The sequence below is a fragment of the Cydia amplana genome, chromosome Z, assembly GCF_948474715.1.
Source record: "Cydia amplana chromosome Z, ilCydAmpl1.1, whole genome shotgun sequence".
Taxonomy (NCBI): Eukaryota; Metazoa; Arthropoda; class Insecta; order Lepidoptera; family Tortricidae; genus Cydia; species Cydia amplana.
The window spans coordinates 36,458,299-36,477,379 of record NC_086096.1 but is presented as its reverse complement, the minus strand read 5'-3'; the positions used below and the strand labels follow the sequence as shown (position 1 = coordinate 36,477,379).

The 19,081-nt window shown below is 40.9% G+C and overlaps 2 protein-coding genes across 3 annotated transcripts in view; one reads left to right on the top strand and one right to left on the bottom strand.

Moving 5' to 3' along the window:
* The first annotated feature begins 76 nt into the window (after window positions 1-76).
* On the top strand, window positions 77-3,825 carry LOC134661220 (uncharacterized). 2 transcript variants are annotated; one of them, XM_063517191.1, is made up of 5 exons: window positions 77-225; window positions 794-865; window positions 1,002-1,177; window positions 2,319-2,497; window positions 2,964-3,825. In XM_063517191.1, the coding sequence occupies exons 1-5, from the start codon at window positions 111-113 to the stop codon at window positions 3,814-3,816; spliced, it is 1,395 nt and encodes a 464-aa protein (XP_063373261.1). In that variant the 5' UTR covers window positions 77-110; the 3' UTR covers window positions 3,817-3,825. The 2 variants fall into 2 exon arrangements, with proteins under 2 accessions (XP_063373261.1, XP_063373262.1); XM_063517192.1 differs by lacking the exon at window positions 794-865.
* Window positions 3,826-9,843: 6,018 nt separating this feature from the next.
* The window catches only part of LOC134661247 (neuropathy target esterase sws), a 54,761-nt gene continuing 45,523 nt past the window's right edge, over window positions 9,844-19,081 (bottom strand). Inside the window, exons 25-30 of the mRNA XM_063517234.1 lie at window positions 17,952-18,072; window positions 17,354-17,444; window positions 16,229-16,437; window positions 13,851-13,998; window positions 13,260-13,310; window positions 9,844-9,954 (exon numbers count right to left, since the gene is read on the bottom strand). Of these exons, the coding sequence (XP_063373304.1) occupies window positions 9,844-9,954; window positions 13,260-13,310; window positions 13,851-13,998; window positions 16,229-16,437; window positions 17,354-17,444; window positions 17,952-18,072 (731 nt within the window). The remainder of the gene's footprint in view (window positions 9,955-13,259; window positions 13,311-13,850; window positions 13,999-16,228; window positions 16,438-17,353; window positions 17,445-17,951; window positions 18,073-19,081) is intronic.

Below are 19,081 nucleotides of genomic sequence, written 5' to 3'. Positions count from 1 at the left end.
TCAAAACGACCACCATGACGTGAAACGTCATCCCGACGTTGAAATAATCAACAATTTTCTAAATTAATTTATATTTTACTTGTATTGTAACATTAATATTTAGTAACACCATGTTTTGTGCGGAAAAGAACTCTTACCTGCAGCTGGTCTGCGCCATGGAGCCGCGGGTTATCAACAAAGCGGTTGAGAGTGCTATGGGGAAAAAGGTTATAGACTCGTCTTGTGGTACGTTTCAGATATAAGCATTACTTTTCCGGGTCCAGACAGAGCGATAATACGCGCGAGGCAATTTCCTAACGGCCAGTGAAGACGCCTCGGCCGAGGCGACGCGCGCGAGGCACTTCTACACGCGTATATATGCTCGCTGTGTGGACCTGGCTAATCATAGGTCTCAGAAAGGTTTTCTTCAAAAGACTTCAAAGTAGAACCATGCTTACTAAACTGAAGGTACTTAAGACAAAGCTGTCCAGTGGCGGAACCGGTGTGTCGGCTTACGCTTACTCGGCCAACACCCTGGACCACGGCGGTGCCCGCCCCAATACCTATCTTGAGTATATGCAATGTTTGAAAGTGCTTGCTTATGGCATTTCAGTTAATTTCAAATCGCCGGATACGTCCTCAAGTCCAATATCCTACGTTAATCTATAGGATTTATCGTCCAGTTTCTTACACAATGTCCAGGTCTTTAGCCATATTTCTACTCGGCTCTCTACTTATGACTGCCCAAGAATAGGGTTTTTATTTTTACTTGATTTTTGTTATTTATTTTATTTTCATTATTTCGCTATTTCAGCCAACGAGCTCGTAGCACCAATCAAGTGCAAGTGTGACAAGTACTTAATTTCATTGGACCCGCCACCCAGCGGTAAGTTTTTTGTCCGCGACCTTAACAGACCGAGTTGCTTCGCGGGGCGATCCTATCGAAAAAGGAAAAACTAGTTTAAATTTGGAATGGATACGTTAGTTTTAACAGTTTCATTTTTATCTCAATCCGTTTACAGCCAAATTCCACCCGCTCGGCCTGATGTCAGCCAGGCCGTCGACATACGCGCCACATGTCGACATAACTCGCGCTCGCCTCGGCTTCGGCCGGGTAGGCTTGAGGCTGCTCAACCGAGACCTGCACTCGCCAGACTATCTTATACAACTGCAGGCGATACATACTGTTTTGGATCAGGTATGGCAGAATCAGTGAGGCAGAATGGCAGGCAGAGATAGTCGATTTTGTATGATACAATTTGTTTGGGAATATAAATTGTCAGGTGAATCACATTTTAGGCTTTGTCCCAATACAACCCGGTCAAAGATACATGATAAAATGGGATACCGAATAATGAAGAAGTAATAGCCCTATTATACTATATTTTTAGATAAAAATAACACAATTCGCTTATTAGGCATTAAGGCTAATTTATTTTCGCATTAGCAGGCATAAAAACATTCGCTGCAGTTTAGAAATAAAGTTAGAGAATTAAGAAATATCGCCTCACCAATTCATTTTATATAAGTTTTCGCTTTGTCCAATGTAGCAGTTGTCTAAAACCCAAAAGTAAAAAAGCCCTTTAAAGTGAGGACTCTGAAGACTTAATTAACACAAATTTCGCTTGCACAAGGCACAAAGCCCGATACTGTTCGCGCATGTAGCCATCAGGGATGTTGCGAACATCCGCATCCGCAACCGCGGAACTTAAACTCCGCATCTGCATAAAATCGATGCGGAGTATAATGCGGATGCGGATGTGGAACAGGTCGGTACAGGAACGTCTTAGCATAGTAAGTGCTAGACTGCTAGGTAATTTAGTCATTAGCCAAAAAAACCTATTAGAAATGAGCAGTCAAGCGTGAGTGGGACTTAATGTACGGAACCCTTGGAACGCGAGTCCGACTCGCACTTGGCCGGTTTTTTGAAATAAAAATTACTAAAATGTAATATTTGACGTTTTTTATGTATCAATCTTGACATCCGCATCCGCATCGGCGGATGTGAGCCATTAAAAATCCGCATCCGCATCCGCGGATGTCAAAAAATCGGCATCCGCAACATCCCTGGTAGCCATACTTACTTTACTCTTTGATGGCTCCTCTACACGATGGGCCAACGCCGGCCACTCCAAGGGACGCATTTATGCGTTAGAGGGAGCAAGTGATATTGCTATCTCATTCTACCGCATGGCTGCGTCCCTTGGAGTGGCCGGCGCTGGCCTATCGTGTAGAGGAGCCATGATATAGCCCGCGCAACATGCGCCTTGTCCTACCACCATAAAGACAGGTCACAAAATATATTACCTACTATTTAATAAATAATTTAAAATTCGCAGGTGCAAATATCAGAGAACGCCATGTTCCTCATAAAACTGAACGTGGTCCACCGTCTAACGGACTTGCTGGATAACAAAGACCCGGTGATTCGAGAGAAGATTTGCCTGATTCTGACGCATCTGGCAGGCTATCACCAGGGCAGGCAACGTCTTAACGAGTGTCCGAATCTCTATTTCAGGTATATTTTATATTTAGTCCCACCTGCCCCATTGTATGTACCTAATCAAATCAATCAAGCTAAATTAGACCCACTTCCCATTATTCGATTGAGCTGAAATTTCACATACTAGTTTACACATGTAGGTTGGGTGACTTGACTACGAAATAACTCGCATTTCGGTAAGAAAACTGTACCACTACCACCAGTTTGGCACTGACATAAACGTCATCGAGAACGTAATTTACTTTCTATGCATCTCGCTCGTACTCGCATATTAGTGCAAGCGAGATGTATAGAAAGTAAATTAAGTTCTCGAAAGCGTTTGTCAGTTTTGACACTGTCAATGACTCATGGTACGGGCTCTGATGTATGGAGTTACCACTCTTACTTTACTTATAATTTCTCTGTTTGAAATCAACCTTATCGACAACCGACAATTTTGGTACATTTTGGTTGAAAACGTCAGAAATATTGTATTTTACAGGCTCATGTGGCTTTTTCTGAGAGACAGGAAAGAAATAAGATTCGCCGCAGCATACACTTTCAGAACGCTCTGCAGAGATCGCTGTGCCTGTGAAGCTATATGCAAAGTCGACGATTTAATAGAAAACATGCTAAAAATCATCAAAAACGAGTATACAGGAATTGTCTTAATACATTTAAAGAGTTTGAAGAATCTCTTTGAATACGATCCCGTCGTGCCGCTAAAAGCGAACGCGTTTCAAATAATGTTAAGCCTATTTTCAAATGCAGACCCCAGAATAGTTTCAGAGGCAATGGAGTGTATGTCACAACTTTGCAAGCACGATGTCGGGAAACTATTAGCTGACCAGTACGATTTGACATTCGTTTTACGGCCATACCTGATTTGTAAGGACTATGATGTAGTTATGAGCGCTGTTGGACTGATGTGTTACACGACTTTGACGAAGCGTTCAAAATGGCGGGCGAAAGAGGTTACAAAAGAGTTGACAACGAATTTAATGCATTTATGTCACACCCCAACGCTTCCGTTGCTCCAGTTGAGATCTATGCAAGTTTTGATAAACTTGTGCGACTGTCCTGATATAAGGAAGTATATTCAATATACTTGGAAACGTAAAGTTCAATTGATCATGATAAGAACTCACGAGGAGTGGGACGGTACTATGGAAACGAGCAGTATGGGAATAGAGACGGGGCATAATTATAGGACCATGTGTATAGAGGGCGCTGAGACCATTAAGAATGATTACGGGGATAACGCGGAAGTGGTGAACGTACATAGTTATTTGAGGAGGATGCAGGGGAAGAAGAATCAGTTGTTAAAGGCTATCGATTGGAAACCATACTCGTAGACATTTGTTAGATTAACCTTTTCGACGCCGTGTCAAACACAAAAGCTGTCACTTTGACGCTACGTCACCGAAGTGTCAAAACTGAAATTGAACTTTACGCATGTGCACGTAGGTCTATGTTGCTCTGTGGTTTTTGACCGATTAATCCGTCTTTGGCGTTGGACCTGCGGCGCTGATATATCCGCCATTGGCGTCCAAAAGGTTAAAATATTAAACATTTATGTTGTATAAAAAATGTTATTTGTCAAATTTTGTATTATAAAAGACATCGTTTGTGTCGCCTATACAAATTATGTGTGCTGAAATATGCCTAGAATATATATTATTATTAAAATGAGAGCAAGTTATTTATACACGGTTGTAAACACGTATATTTTCACCTCATTTCAATAAAATAACAGAAAATTATGTTTAGACACATTGACGCAAAAATTACCAAACATACACTTTTATAGTTGTCATAAGCCCTTTCCATAGGCGGTCATCTACTTAGAATATAATAGAAATAGTTTATTCGTGGCAAAAATAAATAAAGAAATAACAGATAAATACTAGTAGAACGTAATATAACATTTCTTCTAAAAAAACTAAGCTAGAGTGACTCAGTTAACCTTTTCAACGCCAAGAGCCACTAAAATGGTCGAGTGCTGTCGTGCCCATGACGCCAACAGCCACTAAAAAGGCTATGACGGACGCTGTCAAAGCAATTTTCCTGCTGACAGATAAGGTTTATTTTCGCTCTTCATATTGCAACCATTTGGCGTATAAGCCACATTTTATCATGGGACGAAAAGCGTTGAAAAGGTTAATGGCCACTCTTAACAATAAGGCTTCAATTGGCTTGTTTCTTTCTCATTTGTTAGAAGTGGCCAATTACTGTGTAGTGACCAATAACTATAACAGTCACCCTACTATTGTTTCCTTTTTATTGGGACAGAAAAGTTTATCTACCCATATACTAAAGAAAATCGTTCAATTGAATGCTATCAGATTTATTAAAGATGTCCCGTTATGTCCCAATTTGACGTCACTAAATTTAACTACAACTGCAACACTGTGAAAACAATACAATAAGACAAAATTGTAAGCGCATTTATTTTGAACCCAAGAACGTAAACAAACAATTAAAATCTACTTGAGCTACACATTTGGTATATAACTATCCCTTTCAGTACCATGTAAATCGAGTGAAACATACATATAACCCTTTCTAAATCTTGGACGTCTAATGTTGTACCCACACACTGCCTTTTTTCCAGTTTTTTAAACCGAACTCTTCGAAATGTTAAAATAAAAGTTATAGAGAAAAAGGACACAGTGTGGACATAACTTAAGGATTTTTACATGAAGTATCGTTTAGAGAGACTCCACACTACCGTCTCCTGAGCGTCGGCGTCTAGTGAACTCTATGGCAGCTTTTCGACGCAACGTTGGCACAACTGCGCAGTGACGCCATTTTCCATAGCGCTGACTAGACGCCGACGCTCAAAAGACGCTAGTGTGGAGTGGCCCTTAGGTATATATTGAAGATTAAGGGCTGCTTACACAAAATCGTTTGTTTTTTGTGAAGGTCATCGTCTTCTTTAAACTTTTGAACGCCAAGAACGCCTAAAGGCGTCGTAACTAGTCGGGACCACAGCGTCATGGACACATAAGTGTTATGTTATGGCGTACGCTGTGCAAGTAACCTTCACACATTCAAGTGAGGTTTACATTAGTTCGCTTGCGCCCGTGACGTTGGCGTGTGAGTGATGTTTTTTTTTATGACATAAAGCGTTGAAAGGGTTAAAATGTAAAGGAAACCAACACTAAACCTTCAATGTGTGATGACGGCCCAAGAGTTAAGTACCGAAAGGGCTTTTTGTGCCATTTGGCGAACTTATAGCTATCTCAGTCGTCTATAACCATAATTCAATGTATTGAGTGTGATCACGTGAGAGTTAAGTGGTAGGGTAGCTAAGACAAAAGTGTGATTTCATAGAGTCCGTCTAAGCTATCTCTGCTCCGATTTTGACAGAAAATAGTATGGAAAAGACACCATAAACTGGAGCTTGAGTATCTTACAATGAACCGAACATGTAATGTCAGATAGTCCTAAAAATAATACGTATATTTAACAAAAGTACAGTATATAAAAAAGTATGTATACAAACTACAACAAACAGAGTTTTACATTAAAATTATTGGGAAAGCTTTCATATGTGGTTTTGAAACCATAATTGGGGTAACATTAAAAAAAGTGATGTCGAAAAAGGTGGCTATCGTAATTCGTAAGGCATCTGATTTCTTTTGATAATCAAATATTAGAAATAAATCAATACAAAGTAAGAAAATAAAATAAAAATACTATTAATCTATGAACATGGAAAATTAAAATTACGCACAATTATTATTGCTATTTTGCATTGTGTCACCTACAACATATCGTCGCTATACTTACTCAACCTCATATCTGCAACAATCATTTGATGGAAATGCCGCTTTTCTTTCATTCGGAATACGGTTGTTTTTGTCATCAAATGAGTGTTGCAGATACGAGGTTGAGTAAGTATAGCGGCGATATTATAAAAATATTCTATTCCAAGCCAAGAGTATTGGAAATCAAAATTGTGCAAATGTACAAAAGCAGTCAAACTATTTGTTTTTCTAACAAGAATATACATGTGTCTATGCATACGCACCATATCCAGTATATTATAATTATCATTAACAAATTAAGGTAAGGCCCAACGGGGCTATTCCGTTAGAGGGGTAATTACGTCAACCTGTTACAACGGTTTTTTTCATTACAAACTTATAATCGACCCAAGCACAAAAATACACATTTGAGATAACAACTCTACATATATTTAGGTATTGCATAAATATATACGCAACATTTTTGGCAATAATATTTTTGAGTGCGTTTCGTGTAGATATGTATGCACCTTTAGCAATAATTTCCAATACGCTTAGCTCCTAAAGCTCAGATTTCACTGCGGAGGCAATTATTACATGAAATACAATATCATAAAATAGTGATATCTATTAGAATACTACACTAAAATGGAAAAGATGTAGCCATGTCACGACATGTACTTAACTAGGCCCCTTATTGGATATTTCCATAATGCTCCATAACATTGGGTACGCGTTAGACTGAAAAAGCCTTACATAGGTACGTCTTATACAATATACATCATAAATGGCACTAAAGTATATCGAAGGTAAAATGTAAATTTGGATTAGTCACAATTTTATCACAAGTTTCGCACTAATAACTAATTTTACTAGCATATTCTTGCATTTTTTTAAATTTTATAATCTAATTGCATTATCAAATTAGCTAAGACAATACTTCGTTTAATGAGTCTTGTCGTTTTTATATTTACAATAAAATTATATTTACAATCCTTATTATAGTTTTAAATGTTCGCTATGTCAAAATGCCCTTCGGGTTCAAGTGAAATCTACAATATTTTATTTAGCAAAATCAACATCAGCGTAGCCGTATTTAAAGTACAATCACCATCAGATATAACGGAGCGGTCAAGGTGCTCACAAATATCTGAACACGCCTCTATTGTCAAAGCGTTAGAGTGCGTGTTCAGATATACATATTTATGAGCACCTAGGCCGCTGCGATATATCTGATAGCGACTGTACACTGGTTTTATTCGGAAACGGGGTAAATTACGTCAAGGCGTTTTGCAGAATTGGTTGCCATAGCAACGTATGCATACGTAAGCATATACCTACCCGAAGCGCTTTTTAAGAGCTCAAAAACCATCACAAACCTTATTAATTAGATACTACACTAATTACAATGCCAAAACCAGATGTATTTTACTATTTCAAGGTCAGTGCGGCTAAATAAGCTTGCGGAGAATTCAGTATACGAACTGTCAACTGTGTAACGGAATTTACCGAATTACCCCGCAGACGGTTTTAACTGCGCTGCTCAAAAACATCGGACTATTTGAGTTACTTTATGCATTTTATATGATATTACTAAACAATTCGCATTACTATATCCGTTATTTATATAGTAAAATACACTTACAAATAATTTTTAAATTGTTTTATAAAGTGATATGAATATTTGGAGTACATTAGTTAGAAGTTATATTTATAGATCTACTATTAAGGCCCATTTTTAATTTTTCTTAATAATCTGACGAATAAAACGGCTCATTTACCTCCTTGAAGGCCTCTATTCTCAATTTTATTGCGCTATTCAAATTATAAGAAACATTATTAAGGCCAATGTGAATTTCACGAAAAGGCCACCATTATGTCGTAGCTAATTACAAAAAAAAAATTAAACAAAAATTAACCTTATGCAGGTATTAATATGCTTCACTATGGCTATTAACTTGTGGGCTTGCACGACGACTTGTCAGTACATAGTATAAAACAAAGTCGCTTCCCGCTGTCTGTCTGTATGTATGCTTAAGAACGCTACGCAACGGATTTTGATGCGGTTTCTTTTAACACGTTCACTGCCCGTGCCCCGTATATGGGTCACGGCAAGCCTCTATTACAAAGCCGTAAGGTTAACAATCCAGATTGGGACAGTGAACGTGTTAATAGATAGTGATTCAAGGGGAAGGTTTATGTATATTTTTTTAACCCGTGCGAAGCCGGGGCGGGTCGCTAGTATGTTATATTATACTATTTAATGGTGTTAGATGAGCAGTCTATGTGTTACGGAACCCTATTCAAAATATACAGTCACCAAGCCAATTCGGCGAAGTTTTTCACAAATATCTGAACAAAACTTCTAAGTACCTATTATCAGAAAATGTTTTTATATTTTTGAGCACCATGGCCGGTCCGATCAATTTGACGGCGACTGTAGACTGTATTTGCTGTATATACAAATAGGAAGCCAACGAATTTATTGTCTCTAATACTTTACTTCTACAAAAGTGTGATACAAAAACACTTAGGTAGGTACATAATCCGTTCTATTAAGGACACATTGTTATTATCTTTATTGTGAAATAAAAACAATAACAATGTGTCCCCACACTACAGTTCCCTATAACTAACATTCTATTGGTACTATTAGTCTATATTTGGCATAGTCCGCACGTTGTGGTTCTTGCACATATATAGGGACCGTGCACGTTGGAGGGTCTGCCATCTTGTGGCCTAAATCGGAAACTTAAACTTGACATTGACACTTCACGTCAAAGCAGGTGCTACCCTTTACGGTGCACGCACGCTCCTGTTGTTGGTTCTGCCATCTTGTGGTCTAAATTGGAAACTCAATGACTTTGCGCCAATAAACAAGGGGCTCCTGTGCTGCCCCCTACAGTTCATGCACGCTCCCTATAGTCCGTACGTATTTGATCCGTTCAGTTTTGGCAGACGCCGCGAGAATGCTCGTACAGCGCTTTGCACAAGTCGTGCAGGGTTGCGTCTCACCTGTGGAGATATTTATAGGTAAATGGGTACTTCTATGAATGTGTCCTTCCAAGGCAAGAGTAAATTCAATACGGGTAAGTGCGGCATATGGATAAGTGTGGCTGGCCTTCACGATGGGGCTTGTTTAAGCGTTTATTGCGAGTTCATACTTTTGCTACATGCGTTTAGTGGCAAATGTATGAACTTGCAATAAACACTAATCAATGTGTAAATGTGAAGGCCAGCCACACTTATTACGCAGCCACACTTACCCGTATTGATCTTATTACCATTTTATTGCGTGCTTTCTAATTCAAACGTTATCTTGCCAAATATCGGCTTTTCAGCTTTATCAGATGTGTTAAAAAAATAGCGTCACGTACCCGTCACTCTTCTACAATACCCCTGATGAAAAAACCTAACTTCTCCCACCACGCTTAATAAGCAGGTCACACACCTCGAATTTCGAATATTTCGTCCTCAGGTAGCGAGAGGGGACCACCAACAAGCCGAGTTTTAGTCATTCTACCATGAGTTTGTAAATAAACCGCAAAGCGGGGCTCCTACTACATACTCGACAAGGCCCCGCACCGCGGGGCTGTTTCTCCTAGGCTCCTTATGAATCAAAGGTAATCCTCACCTGCCCCCTCCACGTTTGTTAAGCGGATCATACACCTCCGACTCCGAGTCGATTTCATCTTCAGACAGCGAGAGGGAGCCACCGACGCGCCGGGTACGCAGACCCTCCTGAAATAAGATTTAAATTATTCAATATTTAAATATTTTATTAGTAATTACTTTCCGACATTAAACATACCTCATCCCTAAAAGCCACATAACGCTTCCTAATTAGGTTTTATTATTAAATCATTTAGGTACGCTGTAATATCAGATCGTTTTGTAGGTGTTCTCTTAATTTCTATGAACACATTTTGTTGTCTTATATGGCTGTCAGCCGGGCTAGCACATGATTGGCGCGACAGTATCTCGCAGCGAGATGACTACCCGTCCCTCTTTTATTAACATAGATAGAAAAAGACGGGTAGTCTAGTAGTCTATCTCGCCGCGAGATACTGTCGCGCCAATCATGTGCTAGGGGTGCTGGTGGAAATGCCGAAAAGCAAGAAACATCATCAAGATGTAAAAGCCGTTCGTACATACAAAATATAGTTTGTCAAGCGAATCTTGTCAGTCGAAAAAGGCGGCTTTGAAAAATGGCGGGTCAGCAACACGTTACTACGTTTGAATTGTTCGAAAATCGCGTGTCACTTATATATTATCTGTGGAACTGTTTTGTTTAAATTTCATCGTTGTTCGATGTACATTGCTGATTTTTGTTCGTTCCTAGGGATACCATACTTTAGTTGCCATACACTGCTACTGACATATCCAGCTTGACAGACTCCAAAGAAACTAGGCGGTCGGAACGCCTGTGATATTGACCCAGTACAGTGAACTTGTTTGGGGACACGTAACAGTAGGTATATCACTAGGGCAGTAGAGTAGAGTAGAAATGACTGAAGAGGCTTTCTGATTTACTGGGCGGGGTGTGTATACTATTTTTCTGTTTAACGGAGCCTGAAAGCGGCTACTTTTAGCGCAGCAGGCTTAAAGTTGACGCTTTCCGGCCAGAGGGCAGAAAAATTACTTTGTGCAGTACTTAATTGTCAGAATTAGTTTATCAATCCCTCCCAATTTATTATTTATTTATAATATTAGCAGATATAAGTTGATATACAAACACTTATAATTAAATCAATATAATGTTGATATCTACGTTGTTTGACAACAATTGTTACGACAGCAACTATTAGCCATAGGCGAAATAAGAGAGATAGAGATGTCAAGGCGAGGTGGGTCTATTTTGCTAATTTTTTTGCCCACCTATCCTTAACTACTTTAAGGTGTAAATAGTGATTCTGAGACAAGGTCAATGCGGGGAAGACCGGCATATATAATGTTTGGTTGGAAAGATCGTCATTCGGCAAGAACTCTTGTATTTGTATACGTACTGCGCTCAGACACAGTCAGGAACGAATAACTTCGCCCCTTCTGGTGTACCGACCTTCTTTAATCTCGTGCCGGCCACCATACAAAATTATAGCCAAGGAAGTTAGAATCTTGTTGTATTTTCAATTAGGTTGAATTTCATTTGTTCGAAAATTTTACGAGACAAATACCTACTTTGTCTTTAATTAATTTTGACATTCCATCAAAACTGAGTGTACATCCTAACGTACATCGGGCGGCACGAGGATACGTGGAGTATATGTACCAGCGCAAGAGTTAGTAACGTCGAAAGAGCTTATGGACGGTTTTACCTGACAGACATTCTTTTCCACACTGACCTTAAGAAGAGATTTATAGATAAAAATATAGAAGGTGCCGCATAATTTGTGCTAGAAAGTGGAATAAATTCCTAAAGTATAACTGGTAAGAGCCTGCCGTACCCTACTAAGTATTTTTAAATAAGGTTAGATATAAAAAGCTTGTTATAAAAGGTGAATACTGTGTGTCAACCTACCAGTGCTCGAATAAATAAATAAACAACGATTTCTATATCCATCATGAGGAAGCAAAAGAAAACAATTGTCAGTGCGGCCGACTGTATAATACTAGAGTCTGACACCACAGAACATATTAAAGAGGTTAGAATGGCTATCGCGCACAGTTAGTATCGGAACCGGTGTCACCGCTCGTTTCTCTCCACATTTACTAACACTCGCGCAACGGTAGTAAAAACTAGCTAGCGCCTTGTGTGCGTGGTGAATGGATACGCCTCCTTTAAACAGATTTGACGTCTGGCTTCTTAATCTGAACGTTATTGTTGACCGAAAATGAAGTAAACATGTCAAAAAGGCATGTTTACTTTATTTTCGGTCAGCGCGGGCGAGTAGCATGCGAGCGTTTGCTCAAAACCCCGCGGCGACACGTACCCTGCTCGCATCGCCATTCTAACTTGTTCTGTGTCTGACACACAGCAGTACTCGTAGCGTAGACAAGCGAATAATAAGACGAGTGTACGCGTTGACAACCAAACCACATGATATTAGAAGGAGTACAACCTATGATGCCATTAAAATAATTATCAATAGCAAAGAGTATAGAGTGTAAAGAGATTTACTTTCATGGTAAACTATGTAGCCACATCTTTTGACAGAAAATTAAAGCTGTTAGAACGCCATTTGACTTTGATCCTTATTCTTTCACTGATATGTGTTAATTTGTTAATATTCACGCCATCTACCCGAGAGTAGGTCAATGGTTATGGCGCCATCGCTCGAAAAGATTGCACTATATATACCTTTGGCCTAGTCTCGAGTAGATGGCGTGAATATTAACAAATATCAGTGAAAGAATAAGGATCAAAGTCAAATGGCGTACTAACAGTTTTAATCTTGTGTCGAAAGATGGCAGTAAATGTACTGTGGCTGCATAATATACTTTGTCAATCCGCCTCTATTTCAAATACTCTTTGTCAATAGTAAAAAAGGTGTTAGGTGAAGCTAAGAAAAAACGTGCTTAGAATATAAGAGCTGAAATAGATTGCCATTGCCAATGTGAACGTACAGTCGGCAACAGATATATATGAGCGGCCGAGGTGCTCAAAGATATCTGAACACGCACTCTGACGCCTTGACAATAGAGGCGTGTTCAGACATTTGTGAGCACCTTGACCGCTCCGATACATTTGATGGCGACTGTAAAGCGTCATCATCTTCCTAAGCTGTCATCAGTCTTTTCTTAGAAATAAAACCTATTTTACAATCAATAACACTTTAATACCAGTACAGATGTAGTGCACAATTGTTTTCCATCGTATTTTCTCGGAAACGTTAGTATTTGTCATGCTACTTCAGTCAACCTCAGTACTTTTTGTACCGGGACTGACTGAAACAGCAAGACACGTTCGTACGTTTCCGTGAAAATACGATGGTAAACAAATATGCACTACATCTGTGACCCCGTGACGAACGAAACCACAACCTCTGGCAGAAACTCAAGCTTTAGTCCCAAGCACATATAAAAAAAAAAACTACGGTGCCATGTACCAATTCAGTGTCACTGATCCATGCCGCTCCCTCCTCAACGCTTGAAGACATCTGCGTGTGTTAGAAATACCATGTTAGTTGGTACCCCTTCTATCCTCGTAAGTCCCCGTGTATAGTTTGTAGCTTTCTAATAGACCCCGAAGGCTAATCCTATTGTCTATTGTTAAGAAAAACCGGTCGTGCCACGTGCCACAACCACCTGCATAAAAAATCGGTACTTCGGTTACTGAGTGCCGGCGAGTCGAACGCTACAGAACCAGTCTAAAATGTGTCATCGAGATGCGTAACAAAGGCGCGTTATCGGAGAGCGCACCTACACTGGTTTTTTGAGCGTTGGACTAGCCCGCGCTCAGGTGCCAAATAGAATAATTAGGACCCTTTTTTGCAGGTAAGTAGCACGTGCGGTTTTACTGAACAATAGACAATAGGATAAGCCTTCGGGCTCTACTAGAAAGCTACAAACTATACCCTGCTCGCATCGCCATTCTACTTGTTCTGTGCCTGTAACCGACCCTGTTCACATGTTAATCTAGCTTGGTCAGTGATAATGTTCAATTTAGTTTGACAAAAGAGTGAAACTCATGGGGTTACCTCCATTATTCCCCCGCTGGGCTCCGAGGCGTAGCCTTCAAAGTGCCTCGGGTCCTCCTCGTAGTCAGACGAGGAGGAAGAGTCGTTGTCCGTGCCGCGCCCCGTGCGGACCGAACACACCATCTGTGCTAGATCCGTGAATGTGTAGCTGGAAAGAGATCACGTGATTAAATTGTTGTAAATGCAAAAATACTACTAGTAACCAGGAACATAGAGAAATATAATAAGACAAGAGTGCTCACTGCATACATCAGTGTCTATTAATTTCAGTGTCTACATCTAACATCGAGTAGCGGAACTATCAGTACTGCTACTTGACAATAGATGTAGCACCGACCGGAAAGTCTTATCTCAACAGCATGAGACTTTCCGGTCGGTGCTACATCTATTGTCAAGTAGCAGTACTGATAGTTCCGCTACTCGATGCTAGATGCTAATAGTCTTTTTGGTACTAAAACTCGATGTATGGAGTGAACAGTCTATGTATTTTTTTCTCTATGACAGGAATCAAAAAATATCAGATTAATATTTCAATACTTTTCTGATCGAAGGGAAAAGATCCGATGCTATCTGGCTTGGACCGGTCCAATGAGCCACGTCTGTTCGGAGCAATGACTTTGGGGTCAGAGAAACAGGGACAATAGAGAGTATTGCGAAGTTCTGCCGCCAGAGTGCAGCACTAGCGCCTTTTGTAAACCATAGAGTAACCTATACACACTGTGCCTTAAACTGTTTTTGAGAAGTTTTCACAGACAGTAAAATATGACATTGATGCATCAAGGCGGTTTGTTTACAAAGTTAGTCAAATGGCGTTCTAACAGTTTTAATTTTCTGTCGAAAAATGGCAGTAAATTCACTGTGGCTACATAATTCATTCAGTGGAGCCGGGGAGGGGCGGTGCGTGTCCGTTCTGTATCATAGGTAATCCTATATATTACTTATTTTGTGATATTAGTTACTATAGCCCATAGACTAGGAATCCTCTAGACTGAGTTTAGAGCAATTATTTCATGAAACCGATGCTGCCAAAAATACGGGTGTGCGGGGGAACGAGATGAACGAGTCCCGTGACGTGATTGGTCCGTTTAAACACACGGACGTCACACAAAGACACTTTGACTCGAAAATGACTCGAAAATAGTAAGCAATTTAACATGTTAAGATCATTTATGTAATTTAATAATTAAGTCGGTTTAAAGATATTTTTATTTCTCAAAAATAATAACAGTAGTAGTTAAGTAGTAGTGTTTTTTTTTATAATTTTAGGATAGTTTTTGCTCGTTATTATTTATTGTTCTTGCTGTGCTCACTTATTTTGGGTGGCATTTCTATACAAAGCCTACCACTTTTATTGTAATCATGTATTGAATGTCGTCTGTAAAGTGTGCCTTATAAATAAAATAAAAATAAAATAAAATGGAGTAGAACTACCGTATATTTGTGGCAGAGGGGGTAGCGTTACTATGCTCAGTATAGAGGATTCCTAGTCTATGCTATAACCCCACTCCATAGACTAGGAACCCTCTAGACTGAGTTTAGAGCAATTATTTCATAAAACCGATGCTGCCAAAAATACGGGGGTGCGGGGAGACGAGGTGAGCGAATCCCGTGCCGTGATTGGTCCGTTCAAAGACACGGACCAATCACGGCACGGGATTGACTCGAAGATGGAGTAAAACTACCGTATAAGTGGCAGAGGGGGTAGCGTTACTATGCTCAGTCTAGAGGATGTCTTGTCTGTGAACCCCACTCACTCAGTCAGCTGCGGGTTGTGGTCGGGCCGCCTCGGGTCCGCGGCGGCGCCCGACACGCCGCCGCCGCCGCCGCGCCGCTGCCCCTCGAAGTACGCCGCGCCGTGCCGGTACCCGACCTCGCGTATCTCGTCGAACGAGCCGAACTGGAGTGTTTGCCGCCTTTCTTTACTGTCAAGATCTGGTTGACCAAGTATATAACCCCACTCACTCAGTCAGCTGCGGGTTGTGGTCGGGCCGCCTCGGGTCCGCGGCGGCGCCCGACACGCCGCCGCCGCCGCCGCGCCGCTGCCCATCGAAGTACGCCGCGCCGTGCCGGTACCCGACCTCGCGTATCTCGTCGAACGAGCCGAACTGGAGTGTTTGCCGCCTTTCTTTACTGTCAAGATCTGGTTGACCAAGTATATAACCCCACTCACTCAGTCAGCTGCGGGTTGTGGTCGGGCCGCCTCGGGTCCGCGGCGGCGCCCGACACGCCGCCGCCGCCGCCGCGCCGCTGCCCATCGAAGTACGCCGCGCCGTGCCGGTACCCGACCTCGCGTATCTCGTCGAACGAGCCGAACTGGAGTGTTTGCCGCCTTTCTTTACTGTCAAGATCTGGTTGACCAAGTATATAACCCCACTCACTCAGTCAGCTGCGGGTTGTGGTCGGGCCGCCTCGGGTCCGCGGCGGCGCCCGACACGCCGCCGCCGCCGCCGCGCCGCTGCCCCTCGAAGTACGCCGCGCCGTGCCGGTACCCGACCTCGCGGATCTCGTCGAACGAGCCGAACTGGAGAGTTTTGTACGCGTCGATCGGCGGTCGAATGTATTCGCAGTAGTCGGACTTTTTCACCTCCTGAACGAGAAATGTGTTTGGCAAAAATTTAATTTTTGAACAAGCTTTTGTCGCTGACTGTAGAATAGAATAGAATAGAATAAATGTTTATTGTATAACTGTGTACATACAAAGGTGGGAATTTACAAAATGAGTATCAACAGTTGCCTGCTAGGGCGTACAATTATGGTAGGCAACCTACCTATCTTAAAACTAAGCTTATAATAATAACATTGTTATCTGTATATGTTTGGTATCTGTTAACTTGCAAAAAATTAATTGACATCATAAAATACTTTATCTTATAGCCAGTTCTTGAGCCTCCGTTTGAACATAATTCCGTCTAGCGCTTTCATGTCTAGAGGGAGATGGTTGAAAATACGGATAGCCATAATAAAAGTATACTTTTCTTTCCACAGGCAATTAATACTCATCGAGGCAGTTCTAAAAACCCCAGACACAATTAGGTTTCGTTGTTTTATCACAGAGTTCGTATGGCCACCTCCTGTCTCCATCATCAGATCAGCTCGATGGTATTACATATGGACTTACATATGTATGCATTTCAGCTTCATTGGAAGTCGGGAAGTGGGTCAAATATAACTTGCAATTTTTTTTTGTCGAACAATGAACAAATTGATAATTTCATCGACAAAGCAGCGATTGCTTTTAGTTTCAGCAATCAAAAGCAGATTTTTTTTCCTGCGATTGAAAATCTAAAAAATATAAGCTCGTAGACGGAATACTCCCTATGACGTAATTAGCCACATTGACCTTTCTTATTTCGTATAAGTACGAACATCATGTACCTATATAAACGCCCCCTTGGTTTAGCTACTGTCGCTGTCCAAGATTGCCTTCAAAGGAGGCATCGACAGGCAAAGTTCGTACTGTTCTAAAATTACGGCTACAAATGTCATTCGCAAATCGAACTTACCTCCAACTGCCGGTTGCATGAAACGTAGGCGAGCCGACTCTGTATGTCTGGCAAATTTGGCACTTTTACCGGGGTCGTGAACGGATTCCATCTGAAATGATACGCGATTACAGTCTGCTCGTTCAGACGTTGATGCTGACCCTCATTCATTTGTTTTTAAAATGTATGACAGTTGGTATTAATTTCAGTGCACATCTAGTTGTGTTCACACACACACACATAATGTAGCAGAGCGTCCAAAGCGCAAGTGATCGTGATCTGTAGGGGACAACACGTGCCTATCGTCGTGATATTTCAACGTCAAGTTTTATACAGTTGTAGTGCATAATTACTTTCCGTCGTATTTTCACGAAAACATACGAACGAGTCTTGCTATTTCAGTCAGTCTCGGTACAAACAGAACTGAGGTTGACTGAAGTAGCATGACAAATACGAACGTCTCCGAGAAAATACGATGGAAAACAATTATGCACTTCATCTGCACTAATTTTGCTCACATGGTGACATACCCGAAGTTGCACGATCACTATTTATAAAACATAAGTAGAACTAAGATATATTTAATACTACAATATAATGGTAAATAAAATAGACTAACCTTTTCCACAATAACCACCATCCAGAGAGGTCGTCGCCATAATTCGTGAGGTCCGTGTCGTCTTGGGACCCCACGTCTATGGCTAGGATGTGTTTGGCGCCCAACGAGCGCATTACGTCGGCTGTGGATATCGAAATTTGCATGTGAACGGCAAATTAAGAAAACACTTTATACCTAATTATTTAAGATGATGATGATCAACTGAAGTAGTCTTACTAATCTTTGTTTAAGATTACAATTATCTTAAGAAAATATTAAAAATTAAGTCAATTGTCAATTGGATTAAAACCCACACGCAGAAATGCGTGTAATAATGTCGTTAAATCTGGCAAAATAAAATCACAATCATTTTTCATATACAACACAATAAGAACAACAAGACAACAACAACAATCCGTAGCCCAAAGGAAAAACGATAACACTCCATTTTGTTAAATTAATAGATATTTAATTTTACGTTCAACACACAACATTCGGAGAACATATTACCTAATTTACCTTGTTCATAGAAACGCGAGTATTTTGCACGACCTTTATAGTGCGACATAAAATAGTAGAAATTTAATAAAATGGAACTATAAAATATCCACACTAAATTGTTGCCATCTTTAAGCATTTTACGTCAAAAATGTGACAGTTACGTAGGAAGTGGCGCCCTTCATAATTTTCTACAATTTCTTGTCCGACTATAAAGAATAACCACAGAGCCAATAGGCGGGGCCACACAGAAAGAGTCGCCTCGCGAGGAATTTGCCGCGTGTAGCAGCTCAGCGGTAGAAACGTGCCTCGCCCGAGGCAATGCGGTCAAGGCATGTCTTCACGGACCAAGCTGCTTCGCGCGGCAATGTATTCGCCAGGCGGCTCGTTCTGTGTAGATCAGCCTAATTAGGTTAAATTGGCTTCTATCGTTTTTCCTTCGTCCCATCATATATTCTAATGCGGGCTGTACACACTCCGAGAGCCTCTCGCTGAGAGTCTTGACACCGCTCCGACCCAACCGGAGAACCGCGAGATGAGACAAAGAAGAGCGAGACGAGGAGGGAGCAGTATGTACACACTTGTTATCGCCCTGTCTCGGGGTCTCTCGACGAGTGTGTACAGCCCGTATAAAATTAAAAAAAAACGTACCA